The sequence below is a fragment of the Malus domestica genome, chromosome 12 (assembly GCF_042453785.1).
Source record: "Malus domestica chromosome 12, GDT2T_hap1".
Taxonomy (NCBI): Eukaryota; Viridiplantae; Streptophyta; class Magnoliopsida; order Rosales; family Rosaceae; genus Malus; species Malus domestica.
This window is the reverse complement of record NC_091672.1, coordinates 18,528,928-18,541,758: the sequence shown is the minus strand read 5'-3', so window position 1 is coordinate 18,541,758 and position 12,831 is coordinate 18,528,928. Positions and strand designations below refer to the sequence as shown.

The window sequence follows — 12,831 nt, the reverse complement described above, 5'->3', positions numbered from 1 at the left end:
GTTTTGGTTGACATAGAGGAGTTTTGCAGTTGCCAGTCGGAGCCTCGAACTCGGATGAGAAGGGGTGGTTTTGCAGTTGGAGGAGAGGGGTTTTGCCGTTTGGTCGGAGGGATTGGGAGTCGGGACTCTCAGATTGGGACCATTGGTCGGTGGGAACCCTTGGGCTGGGCTTGGGACCGTTGGGTAGGCCGATAGGCGATGGTGGCCAGGTGGTGGTGTCGCGAAGAAGACTCAAGGGCTCTGTATTGTCTCTCTTTGTCTCAGCTGTAAGGGAAAATTACATACTTTTCTTATAGACCTGTACATCTGCTACTCCAATCAAATTCGGGCTCTGAACAGAGACGTTGTTCGCACTGAGCCAAGACGAACCTGGATCCAATAATGTATTGTAATCATGTGTAAGTTTCTTTTTCGTGGCTTCGGTTTCATTAAGTTTTACCATGCACGTCAACAAGAGCCATGAGCGAGTAAGCTTTGACAAGGGAGACCAGTCAATAGCATTACCTCTCAATACATACAAGACTGTCTCTTATTATATATCAAGATTCAAGAGGGTCAGTTGACAAAACAAACCCTAGCTAATATGCAGATATATATCTCAATTGTACTGAATAACATGAAAACTATATGATGGTGATGTATCAAGCTCAAATCTTAAAGGAAATCACTTTATCAAACTCTCTAATGTCGTTAGATTATTCATTACTATGTGGTAGCTAGTGCCAAGGGAGAAATAGCAATACCAAGGAAAATTTCACGTTGAATGAGTTGTCTGAAGGAATGATTCCTTCGTTTATAAACATTCATCATACCACTTCTACAGGATTGTATAAGATAAGGGGATCTGGCGTTACTCCTTAAAGTTGGTCAGTATTCTGTTGCGAGTGGCTATAGACTTGGAGTGATGTTGAATCAACAAATTAAGGTAATGCCTCAACTTGTGCAGATGGGCTTCGAACCTAGAGAATAGTTATTGTATGTTTGTAAATTGTAGCCTTCTATTTTTTTTTTATACAATTTACTATTTTACATCTTAATCCAACTATAATTTAACTTAATTGGTAAAATGTGGCCACGAGCACAGTGAAATTCCTCATATCCTCTTCAGGGCCAGAATGAGTGGATAACTGTGACTTATCACCAGTTGTTATTAAAAAAAAAAAAAGAGATTCGGAATATATATATGAAACCCACCTCTTGTTAAACTTTAACTTTGCAGATTTTGGATTATCTTAAAAAAAAAAACCAATCAAACTCAAATTAAGTATTTGTCATTAATATTATAGTCTAGTGTTATTTCTTTCTACTCATAATTTTTTTTTGGGGGGGGGGGGTTTCAGTTTTTGTAGATGATGAGTTGGTCACCAAATTATTATCGTCAACCAAGCCATTGTGCTTTTGTAGATTCAATTTTTGTAGATAACGAGTTCAATACCAAATATACATATATCGGTGTTTAAAAAAAAACTAATACTAGTAATTATGATCCTCGAATGTAGAAAATTCTTTCTTAAATGAATTTAAAAAATGTCAAACTGATTCTTTAATCTGGATTTCTTCTTCCTTAAGAGCAACTCCAGTGTAGGAGCCCTCCCCCCAAGCTATTCACTATTTAATCCACACAGTGAACAGTAACCGCCCTTAATGAATAGTGCATTCCCCTGACAATTGTCTTTTGCATCTCCACCCCTGCATTGAATAGCCCTGGCAATTGGCAATAAAATATTAGTATTTTTTTTGTTTATAAAATAATGCAAAATAATTTTTAATTGTTTTCCTTTTTCTTTTTTCCTATTCCTTTTCCATTTCATTTTTCCAAACTTGACAACCATTCTCTCGTTTTTTCCAGAACACTCTTCATGTTTCCTAGCCCTATGTCTCTCATTTCTCTCTCTCTCTCTCTCTCTCTCTCTCTCTACGACGCAACCCCCTCATTGCAGACGTCGTTGCCCTCCTCTCCCTCTCCTTCTTCTCCTCCACCGCCATGTCCTCCACTACGCAGTCTCCGTCTCTCGCATCGCAGACGCCGAAATCGCATGCTCCGAATCCTCCGTCAACTCCTTCTCTTCCTCCACCGTGACCACCGCTGGAGCTGGAGAGGATGGGGATTGTGGACGAGATCGGCGCGATGTTGGAGGAGTTCGAGGCCTGACAGAAAAAAAACATTAAAACAGACGTCTGACGTCAGCTGATGTCAAACCCACCTCAGGCTCTCGGGCCGGCGAGAATCGACGGGCCTGGCGCTCGGGGGTGCTCGGGCTCCCTCGCCAGCCAACGCTGGACTTCCTCCCTCGGGCAATTAAGCCCTGTTCCAGAGCCTGTCCCTCGAGCAGGAGCTCCCGCTGGAGCTGCTCTAAGGTACCCGGAGTTTTAATTTATTCGTTAAAACTTGACCAAACTGACAAAAGAACATGCGCAATAGCATGATTACATACGCCGGCCACTAGTTATTTGCTACGCAATAGGATTAGTAGTTGGAGATGGTGTACGTGGCATGAATTTAAAGCTGCATCTGGTTTATGACTCTAGTGGCTGCCACAGTAGATCAAAACCACCTAACGGCGTTGACTGCGGTGTGACGTGGACGAACGTAAATTACCAATTACGCGGTTAACGCGGTTTGGTGTCGGGTTCGAGACGTATTGAGACAACTCGTTTTGTCCCCCTTTCATTCCGTCGATCCAATTTTAGGGTTTCAAAATTCAATCTTTCTCTCTCTTTCTCTGCGATTCGATTTCTAGGGTTTCTGATTCTCTCTGTGATCAATCATGGCGAGCAACAACAGGGAGAATAATGTCCAGGAGGAATCGAACCCGCTTCTGGGCAAGCAATTCGAGGAGACCCAGAATGATAATGAGAAGCCCGCCAAGGCCTCGCCGGAGACTCAGTCGCCGGAGAAATCGCCCACGGAGATGGGGCATGTGAATGGCGGTGGTAATGGGTGCGCGTGGACCGCCGATGGGCTGCCTTTGGGGCACGGGAGCGTGATGGGTGAGCCCATGGGCCGGGCCCAGTGGGACTCCAGCCTCCTTGCCTGTCTTGGCCGCAATGATGAATTCTGTAGCAGCGATCTTGAAGTTTGTAAGTTTTTTCTTTTGGTTTTCTTGAATTAACAGTTTGGAATTGTGCGATGTTTGGATGTCTGTGTTGTATTGTAACCTCAGTAGCTTTGATTTCTTCGATTTTCGATGACATATTGGTTTAATTAGCTTTGATTTCTTCAATTTTCGATGTCAGATTGGTTTAATTGCCGTTGTGTATTGGAAATTATGCTAAATTAGCTCAATAATAATCGCATGACATCTTTTCATCATTGCTTTTTCTGTTTATTGGATTAGATATATTCTATAATTAATGAAAATTTTAGAATTCAGTGGCTTGGTTCCTTGTGTTAAACGGTTTAAGCCACGCCTTTCTTGCTTAATAAAGAAGAGGGGGTTTTGCAAACTTTCTGGAATAGTTATGCATCTTGTTGATTACTATACGGACCCCAAGGGGTAGCATGAACCCGAATGGCCAGAATGTGTTCTTGGATGTACCATTCTGCAATTTGGTATTTGTTCTTGATTGAATTACAGTTGGAAATAGCTTTTTTTTGTTTATTGTCTTGGATGATTTTTCATCGATCATATGTCGTTACCTTGTTTTTTCTTTTTCTGTAATGGATACTCTTCAATTCTTATAGCATAAGGTTTGTTGCTTAGCATTATATCAAAAACTGAAATTAATCTAGTCCCTAAATTTCAGAAAACATGAGTGGTTAATTAAAAGAAAGTGTTTGTTCAATATCTTTTGTTTGGGCCGAGACATTTAATTGAAGCGGTAATGTGAAGAAACCTATTAGTCAAGAAATCTCCAACTTATTTTCCCACCAGAAAATATAAAAAATGTGTGCCCACATGAAACAGTAGGATAAAGGGTTTGCTAATACTTGATAATAAGGGTTGGGGCCATAAGATCATAGTATTCATAAATAAACTTTTCAGTGACCTCCTACGTGCTATTGACAATTTGCATGCTAACATTGATGTCATTTTGGTAGGCCTTCTTGGAAGTGTGGCTCCTTGTGTGTTGTATGGAAGTAATGCTGAGAGACTTGGATCTACTCCTGGGACGTTTGCAAATCACTGTTTGCCTTACTCTGGTCTATATCTGATTGGAAACACCTTTTTTGGTTGGAACTTCCTTGCACCGTGGTTTTCATATCCTAGCCGTACTGCCATCCGCCGCAAGTTCAACCTAGAGGCAAGTTATATTTTCCCCTGCAAAATGTGTATGCAATTGTAGGTTAACTTTTGCTTATAATATAAACTTTTGCAATGCGTATGGGTTTTTTTGATCCAGTTATACTCGATTACCTTTGTTTTGTTTATGGCTTCGCAACGAATCTGATAATCATAACACAAAGTATTTTAGTTGTCCGTCTCAAAGCATTACATAGAGAACAAATATATCGTTTTTTATTATCTTACCAGAGAATTCAGGAGTTATTAAATGTGTGGTTTTTATTATATTTTGGTGATGAGCAGGGAAGTTGTGAGGCACTTAATAGGTCATGTGGCTGCTGCGGAAGCTTTGTGGATGATGAGCTACAACAGGAACAGTGTGAGACTGCCTGTGATTTTGCGACTCATGTGTTCTGCCATCCATGTGCTCTATGCCAGGAAGGTCGCGAGATCCGTCGCAGGCTGCCTCATCCTGGTTTCAATGCGCAGCCGGTTCTGGTTATGATTCCTCCTGAGGAGCAGGGCATGGGCCGTGGTGCTTGAGAATTGAGAGCTTGTCCTTCCGGGACATTGGATGTTCGTACTTCGTATACGTAAGCGTGTTTTGATATCCGGAACTGTTGTTAAAACTGCATCGAGTTATCAGAACCGAACCACATCTTTTACTTTGGTTTTCGTAATCAAGTATAAATAAGATAAAGATGAAAGTATAGACTTGTGTGTATATGTAACGTGTGATATCTGTGGACGTGCTTGTTCGTTGGATGCAGACTTTGATGGAACTCCTTTTTAAAGTTTGGTTTCTAAAGGAAGCTATTTTTTTTATACCTACCCTCTGTGGTGTGATAATTAGTAAACGAAAACTTGAGTCGCCCGTCCAAGATCCTCCGTAGCAACCGTCTTAATGCATTTCTTGCTCGCGAATTCATGGCCACAAGATTAAAAAGGTTTTTAACCCTTTTAGGCAAGTGTAATTTCTTTTACCGTGTGTTTCAATGATGGAAAAAAAAACAAAAAAAAAAAAACAAAGTTGGGATTTGGGGAAAAGTTGGGAATTGGACCGCAGAAAAGGATATCTTTGGGAGTGCTACTGGGGGTTGTGGAATGGGTGACGGGGAGCAAGTTGATGATGAGCTGAATTGTTGTCGTCGTCTGCCGGAGAGCTTAGTAGCATTGACGAGGAGCTTGGGACTCAGTAGGGTGATGACGACAACAATTCACAAAAGAAAGTCTGCCCTTTCTTCTTGGCTAGCTGAAAGATTTAATGAGGAGCTCAGAAATCATCCAAATATGAGTGTTCAAAGTCGGCTCTGAGGGTGTGCAAAAGGTGCCACCGCGCAGACCCCCAATTTGGAAGAGCCCCAAATTTTCATTACATGTACACAGACGCATGTAATATATATTTAAATGTGCATGATAATTACAGTTCCAGCGCAAGTGGTTAAGAACCCCTAAATATCAGGGCTGGGCATGTGAGTGAGTGTTGGTGATTTCATGAAACTTGTGAAGAAACAAAGTGGTATATAGACATCACAGAAACCAAGTCAGCATTTGATTGGTTTGAGTATAAGTCGACTCCTCATCGGAGTAGATCGCATTTCAATACTCATACCAAATGTGATATAGTAACAAGTTTAAAGCTGCTATCTTGGAAGCAAAAGATAAGCCCATTCGGGGTATGGTTAAGAGAAACAGTTTGGAATATGCTGGTGGGGCAAAGTATAAGTTAACCATTTTCATAGAGGTATGTATACAATTTCAAGTTACAACTTCATGATGTTTGCTGCTTCTACATCACAAGCAAAATCACACTCGGTCACAAGCAAATTACTTTTGTGTCCTTAATTTTCCAGTGAAAATGTTTACGAGGGAAACTGGAAGCTAAGTGAAAGTTCATGGGAAAAATCGGCAATTTCTTCTAATAAGATATGAAGGAAAAGTTTTAAGAGCAAACAAGTCCAAGTTCTGGATTACATCCTATTGTACGAAGAATTCTGCAATACAACCAAGCATTTGGTGGTTCCTTCCAAACATTTGGTAACAGATATCTTTCCAAGTTCTAACTATTCCTTCAACAAAGAAAAGGCTCAGTACAAATGGGAAATTAAAGAGATAAAGCTGTTTTTCAGTAACAGCATTCTCACTCCCTGGTCTCTACGATGATACAGGGTTAACGTAACTTCCGACGTTCCAACTAAAGTTCAATCCCCTCGAGTATTAACGTAAACAAAGAAAAAAAACCTTCTGAATCCCAAACACATAAGGCGCTTGGAGAAACTTCTGAACACAACACTTCAAGACATGATGGAGAGCTGCAATAAAAAACAAGTCTTTCTTATTTACTCTCCCGGAGCAGAGACGCCTTGCTTCAGCCTCTCCTTTTTCAGCTTCTTCTTAGACACTGGCTTCTTCTTCTTCGGGGGAAGAGTTCTCTGAGCATACACGTAAAGCGCATAGTTTCCAACCAAGAAAAGCAGCAGCAGCCCAACAACAACAATCAACACTATCAATCCAGGGTTAAACCCTTTTGCATCCTGCAAAATCACCACTGCAATTATATTTCGTCACAGACACTCGCGCACAAACAGAGAAGATAAAACAAAATAGAGGGAAAATGTATACTACTGGAATCCCCCGCTCAACATTTGCCTCAAGTAATCAACAGCCCCTAGCTACCACTGTAATTAATATTCACTCTCTCATTCAACTGGATATTTATACTCGCTTCCCATATGATAATGCCTATAGAAGATGCAATAGCGTCCAAGTTCCAGAATTGCGTTCACTTGAATCGAATTGTGTGATTTTGCAGGTCATATCAAAATATGGTTTTGGGAATTGAACTTATGGAACCAGCCTATAGGGTTTTATCGTTTCTTCCCTAAAAGAATGTGAGAGATTACATTTTTATTAACCAGAAGCAGAAGATGAATTAGTAGCAGGTTATCAAACCGAATACTCAGGGTACAAAAATGGTTTATTTTATGTCTACATAAAAAACTTGTGAAGATCCCACTGGCCTAGTCCTGGTATTCCTTAAAAAAAATTAAAAACAAAGCGGTGTGTAATAAAATAGCTCAAAGAAATATAACAATTTTAAGACAGAGGCTAATGAGTGATGACCATAATCTCTGCCTGCTAGGAAACCATATTTTTGTAAGTTACTCTCTCTCTTCCTCACAAATCCACATTAAATGCATAAATATATTATGCCTACAAACAAATTATAAGTGATTTGCAGGGAAAAATTAAAGTGTGAAGCTTATTTCACAGTTTCTTCGCTAATAAACAAAATCTAAACTAGAACAGAGCTTGTTTAAAGGACAGAATGAGATTCAATCCCAATAGGCTCTTAAATATGTGTAAATCAATTGGAAGAACTATTGACAAGCATGCATATATGAACCCACACACCTACAAACTTCATAGTGAAATATAAAGTGACTCATAAAGGCCATGAAACATTAGGTCATGGTAGAAACCCAATAGTCGAATGGACCGGTGAGAGCCGTGAGACTGAAACTCATGGTTTGAGTTCTGATGGAGGAGATCGATACAATACCACCAAACCCATCCACTGGGTAGTTCGCCAAATATAAATATGATGGATCGACGATAGACCTATTACATTTACAGTAATGGACAAAAAACCCATTTCTATATGAATCGAAATACCATGCACATTGGTTCCACATAATTACATGCATTTGAAGCAAAAACGATTACCATCATTCCCTTAGAAAGACCAACATTTTATCAGCATCTCAATTGAAATATGACGGAAGCCCCAGATATATACAAGAGCAGGGGAACAAAATTCATCAACAAGGAAATCAATCAATAAATTAACAAAACTCCTACAAAATTATGGTGGCATTTGATTTGGCAGTTCTTAATTTACACCTAACACAACAAATCTAATAAAAACAGGCTTGGTTCCTAACAATATGCAAACAAATTTTCAAATTCAATCGTGAAGAAAGCCCAAATAGAATACCAATTCTCAGATCACGAAAATCTTTCATCAAGAAATGTATATCTCTGTCTAAATCAACCAAAACACAAGTCCCAGACATATAATATACCACAAAATCTAAGCATGCATGCATAATTTTCGATTACCAGGACCAATAATCAGCTGAAAATTTGAGAAATCTAAATCCAAATTCCACAAACGAAAAATCAAAATCTCTGAATAAATTGCAGGGGATTTGGGGTTTCTGAGAAATAATACCGAAGGAGGGACCTTGTCCTCGAACTGGTCAGCCATGGCCGTCCTGCCGCTCCGAGCCTGCTAAACTTTGAGAGATCCGGCTCACTGTATCAAACTGTGGACCAGAGAGAGGAATCCGGAAGAAGTAAATACGAAGGGTGAGATCTGGTAACGTATGGAAACGGGGTCTGTGTGTAAATTGGAAAAATATGAGGTGTTTGGACCTATCAGCTACGGACAATTGGATTGACTAATTGTCACTGTCATTGCCAAACTGCCATAAATGGGTTCGGTTTATGTTCAAATTTGAGGTTGAACGGGCTTGGAAATTGAAGATTGGCCATCAATCCAATAAAAAAATAGGTTAATTGGGCTTCTATGGATTTGTTTAAAAGGACTATAAATTCTCCCCAAATATTAATCTGAATCTCGACTTTTCTTAAGTTATACTAGAATTTACCTACATATTTTGTTTGTATGAACACATTTGTTTAGAAAATGAGAAGGAGAGAGAGAGAGAGAGAGAGAGTAGGAAAAGTGGGAGGTTTTTGGTTTTTTATTTTTTTAAGTTTAAATATTAGAGATATTTAACATCACCTATATGTGAGGCTTCAATAAAAAACAGTAAAATTTGGACATGTGAAATTACATTATTGTCCATCATTTTTTTTGTGTGATAGAAGTTTAAGTTGTCTTTTTACCCTCTTTTTTTTTTTTATGCAGACATCACTCAATTTCATTTACTCCATTCATAAAAATGTCAAGTGTGGTGGCCATATGCCAAATGGTAACTTTGTCATTTTACTAAATCTACGTCTTTGTTTCACTAGAGCCATCGATAATTAACCTCGTTTCTTGTTTCCAATGTCTAGTTCGGTCGTAAGTCTCATTACATAAAACTTCTATATCATGATGGTTTATTATAAATTTGGTAAACAAGGATAAGATAAATTTGGTAAACATCGATAATTACCCTTAGTGAATCTCACATTACTTGTCTATAGAGTATTTGAATAGTGATCTTAAATGTAGGACACTTACTTCTAGTTCCTTAGGTTTTAGTAGATGCGAATAAGTCGAGAATCACTATAATTTATGACGAACAAAACATGTCGTTAATACATAATCCTACTTCCACTCCAACCCATTGAATTTGCTTAGACAACTGATACCATGTCAAGTAAAGGCTTGCCATTTAGGGCACGTTTGGTGGGTTGGCATGGATATGACTTTGTAGTATTGGACTGGATTAATTGGATGGGGCTTGACTGGATTCATGTCCATTAATTGGTACTCACTAGCCATTAATGGCTATGGTTATTATTATTTTGTTAAATATTAAACTTTCAATATTTTCAATATAAAACAAAAACTTTTAATAAATTTAATCAGAAAAATAAATTAAGGAAACAAAATAAAAATAAAAAGAATAAAAAGAATAAAAACAACAAAGAGGCACAAGGCTGGTCTTCCTCTCTGCAACAACCCCTCGTGACCCACCCAGACCCTGCAATCAAACAGCACTCACGACCCCCGCAGACCGCTTGTAACCTCCGACCCACCTTCAACGACCTGTGACCCACACCTAAAAAATCAGATCTCTAATTCACAAGAAGAAAGGAGATGAGAGAATTACGTGCAACTAATAGGTGAGCTTGTCGGAGTTGTCACCGAAGTTGAGAAAGAACATTGGAATTTGCTACCATAATAGAGAAAGACGAAAGGACGCCCACAAAGGCTAAGGGGCATACAAGTCCAATTTAGCTCATCAAATACCGAACTTTAAATCCAGTATGTCATATAATTTAGCTCATCAAACTTCGGCTAGGTTACAACATACAAGTCCAATTTGAAAAAAAAAGGATAACTTGCCCTAATCAGCCCACCAAATGAGCCCAGGGTTTGACTTCGGGTATTTGTTACTTGGGCACCTTGTTGGGATCCAATATGTCCTATTAAAGTCAGCATACCTAAAAGCTCCTTGGAACCCCTCTTTTACATAGCAAGTTTTGTAAGGACCATGTTTTATACATGAATTCTTAACATACCTTAAACTCTTGTAATTAATATATTGTCTCAGTTGCACCCTGTATGCACTGGCGGATCCATTAAGGGGCAAGCAGAGGCGGAGCCACAGTGGGGTCAATGGGGTCGCACGACCTCTTAGAAGCCATGGAAATAACCTTAGAGGTCCCTTGGAGCTGCTGGTACGACCTCTTGGAGCTGCTGGTGCGACTTCTTGGAGCTACACACCACGTGGTCGACGAAATGTCTGAAAGAAGAAGAAGGCTTGCAGGTTGAAGAAGAAGGAGACGCGCCGTGCGCGCGACGTTTTTTTTTTAAAACAACCTAGGCAAAACGACGTCGTTTTGGCCCAGGGAATATTTTTTAAATGACCTGACCAAAACGACATCGTTTTGGGCCAGGTCTGAAAAAAAAAAAAAAAAAAAAAAAAAAAAGCCTTTCCTTCTTCATTCCCAGATCCGACTCCTCCATCCATTCCCCAATTTTCTTTTGTTTTCTCCTCATCCAACCCTAAGTTCCAAACTCAATCCCCCCCAAACCCTCAACTCCATCTCCTCCCTTGCTGCTACCATTGAGGTGCCTTTGTGCTGCCGTCGTCGTCGTTGTGGTGGTGGTGCCGCCAGCTACTCTCTTTGTATTTGCTCATTGTTATTGTGAAATTTCACAATTCAAGTAAGTTCTAAACCCTATGTATGATATATTTAATTTAATTGAAACCTAATTCATATTTATTTTGATTATATTGTGAGTTTTTATTTTCATTATTTTGTATATGTAGAATATATTTAATTTAATTGAAATTCAATTCATATTTATTTTGATTATATTGATAGTTTGTTTATATTGTGAGTTTTTATTTTCATTATTTTGTATACGTAGAATATATTTAATTTAATTGAAATCCAATTCATATTTATTTTGATTATGTTGATGGTTTGTTTATATTGTGAGTATTTATTTTGAATATTTTGTATATGTAGAATTATTATGGAACGGTTTTTTAAGAGAAAGTCATCATCGGGTTTAGGTAGTTCGAATAATGTTGATAGTTCAAATACTGTTGGTAGTTCAAGAACTCCAAGTTCAAGACAAAGTCAGTTACATGGTGTTTTGGGTAATCTTCAAGCGGATCCTAGATTAAGAACTCGAATGATAGATTATGATGCTAATATGAGAGATGAGGTCCAAAGATCATATATACAAAAAGGACCTTGTCAACCTAGAGGTCATAATTTCCTAATAACTAATATATCGGGAATTAATCGACGCTTCATTCCCCAATGGTTTGATGAGTTTGATTGGTTGGAGTATAGTATATCTAAAGATGTGGCATTTTGTCTCTATTGCTATCTCTTTAAAACCAATTTTGAACAAGTGGGTAGTGAAGCTTTCACTAGAGATGGATTTAAGACTTGGAAGAAAGGGAGAGAAAGATTTAAGATGCATGTTGGACCAGTTGGGAGTGTTTATAATAAGGTTAGAGAAGCTGCTACAAATTTGATGAATCAAGCTACACATATTGAAACGGCAGTGAGCAAACACTCCGACCAAGCTCATTAGGCTTATCGCACATGCTTGAATGCATCAATCAAGTACACTACATTTTTATTGCGACAAGGTCTTGCTTTTCGTGGCCATGATGAAAGTGCCACTTCAAGCAATAGGGGAAATTACTTGGAGCTATTGCAATTCCTTGCAAATAATGATGATAAAGTTAGAGAAGTTGTGATGGAAAATGCTCCGGGGAATCTCAAATTACTAGCTCCTTCCATTCAAAAAGAAATTGTGAATTCATGTGCCCTTGAAACACTTGATGCTATCATGGATGGTCTAAAAGATAGCTTCTTTTCAATATTGGTGGATGAAGCACGTGATGTGTCGGTGAAAGAGCAAATGGTTATGGTGTTGCGTTATGTGGATGACAACAGACATGTAATTGAAAGATTTGTGGGTATCCAACATGTTACTGACACTACTTCAAGTTCACTAAAGGATGCTATTGACACATTCTTTTCTCGCAACGGTTTGAGCTTTTCCAAGCTACGAGGACAAGGTTATGATGGTGCTAGCAATATGAGAGGTGAGTTGAATTGCCTTAAAACAAAGATATTAAGAGAACAACCTTGTGCATATTATGTTCATTGCTTTGCTCATCAACTTCAACTAGCTTTTGTTGTCGTAGCAAAGAAGAATACAGACATTGCCTCTTTTTTTTCAACGGCTAATAGTGTGGTTAATCATGTTGGAGTATCTAAGCGGCGTGATTTACTTAAACAGCAACTTCAAGAAGAGCTTGTGATAGCTTTTGAAAATGATTGTCTTATAACGGGACGAGACTTAAAATTAAGAAACAGGTCTCAAACGTGC

At 38.8% G+C, this 12,831-nt stretch overlaps 2 protein-coding genes across 2 annotated transcripts; one reads left to right on the top strand and one right to left on the bottom strand.

Annotated features, from left to right (window-relative positions):
* The first annotated feature begins 2,575 nt into the window (after window positions 1-2,575).
* Window positions 2,576-5,049, top strand: LOC103450070 (cell number regulator 8-like). The gene is made up of 3 exons (XM_008389394.4): window positions 2,576-3,081; window positions 4,043-4,245; window positions 4,530-5,049. The coding sequence occupies exons 1-3, from the start codon at window positions 2,769-2,771 to the stop codon at window positions 4,767-4,769; spliced, it is 756 nt and encodes a 251-aa protein (XP_008387616.1). The 5' UTR covers window positions 2,576-2,768; the 3' UTR covers window positions 4,770-5,049.
* A 1,069-nt stretch (window positions 5,050-6,118) lies between these two features.
* Window positions 6,119-8,792, bottom strand: LOC103450069 (DNA-binding protein S1FA-like). Its single transcript, XM_008389393.4, has 2 exons — window positions 8,461-8,792; window positions 6,119-6,760 (listed from the first exon to the last, which is right to left on the bottom strand). Exons 1-2 carry the CDS (start codon window positions 8,494-8,496, stop codon window positions 6,566-6,568), a joined length of 231 nt encoding a protein of 76 aa, XP_008387615.1. The 5' UTR covers window positions 8,497-8,792; the 3' UTR covers window positions 6,119-6,565.
* Window positions 8,793-12,831: the final 4,039 nt, after the last annotated feature.

Bases quoted from the DNA above. Each gene is read 5' to 3' on its own strand.
- LOC103450069 (XM_008389393.4), bottom strand. From the start codon at position 8,496: ATGGCTGACCAGTTCGAGGACAAGGTCCCTCCTTCG. The intron at 6,761-8,460 runs GTATTATTTCTC...GTGATTTTGCAG, and splicing joins AGGACAAGGTCCCTCCTTCG to GATGCAAAAGGGTTTAACCC.
- LOC103450070 (XM_008389394.4), top strand. From the start codon at position 2,769: ATGGCGAGCAACAACAGGGAGAATAATGTCCAGGAGGAATCGAACCCG. The intron at 3,082-4,042 runs GTAAGTTTTTTC...TCATTTTGGTAG, and splicing joins TAGCAGCGATCTTGAAGTTT to GCCTTCTTGGAAGTGTGGCT. The intron at 4,246-4,529 runs GCAAGTTATATT...GGTGATGAGCAG, and splicing joins GCCGCAAGTTCAACCTAGAG to GGAAGTTGTGAGGCACTTAA.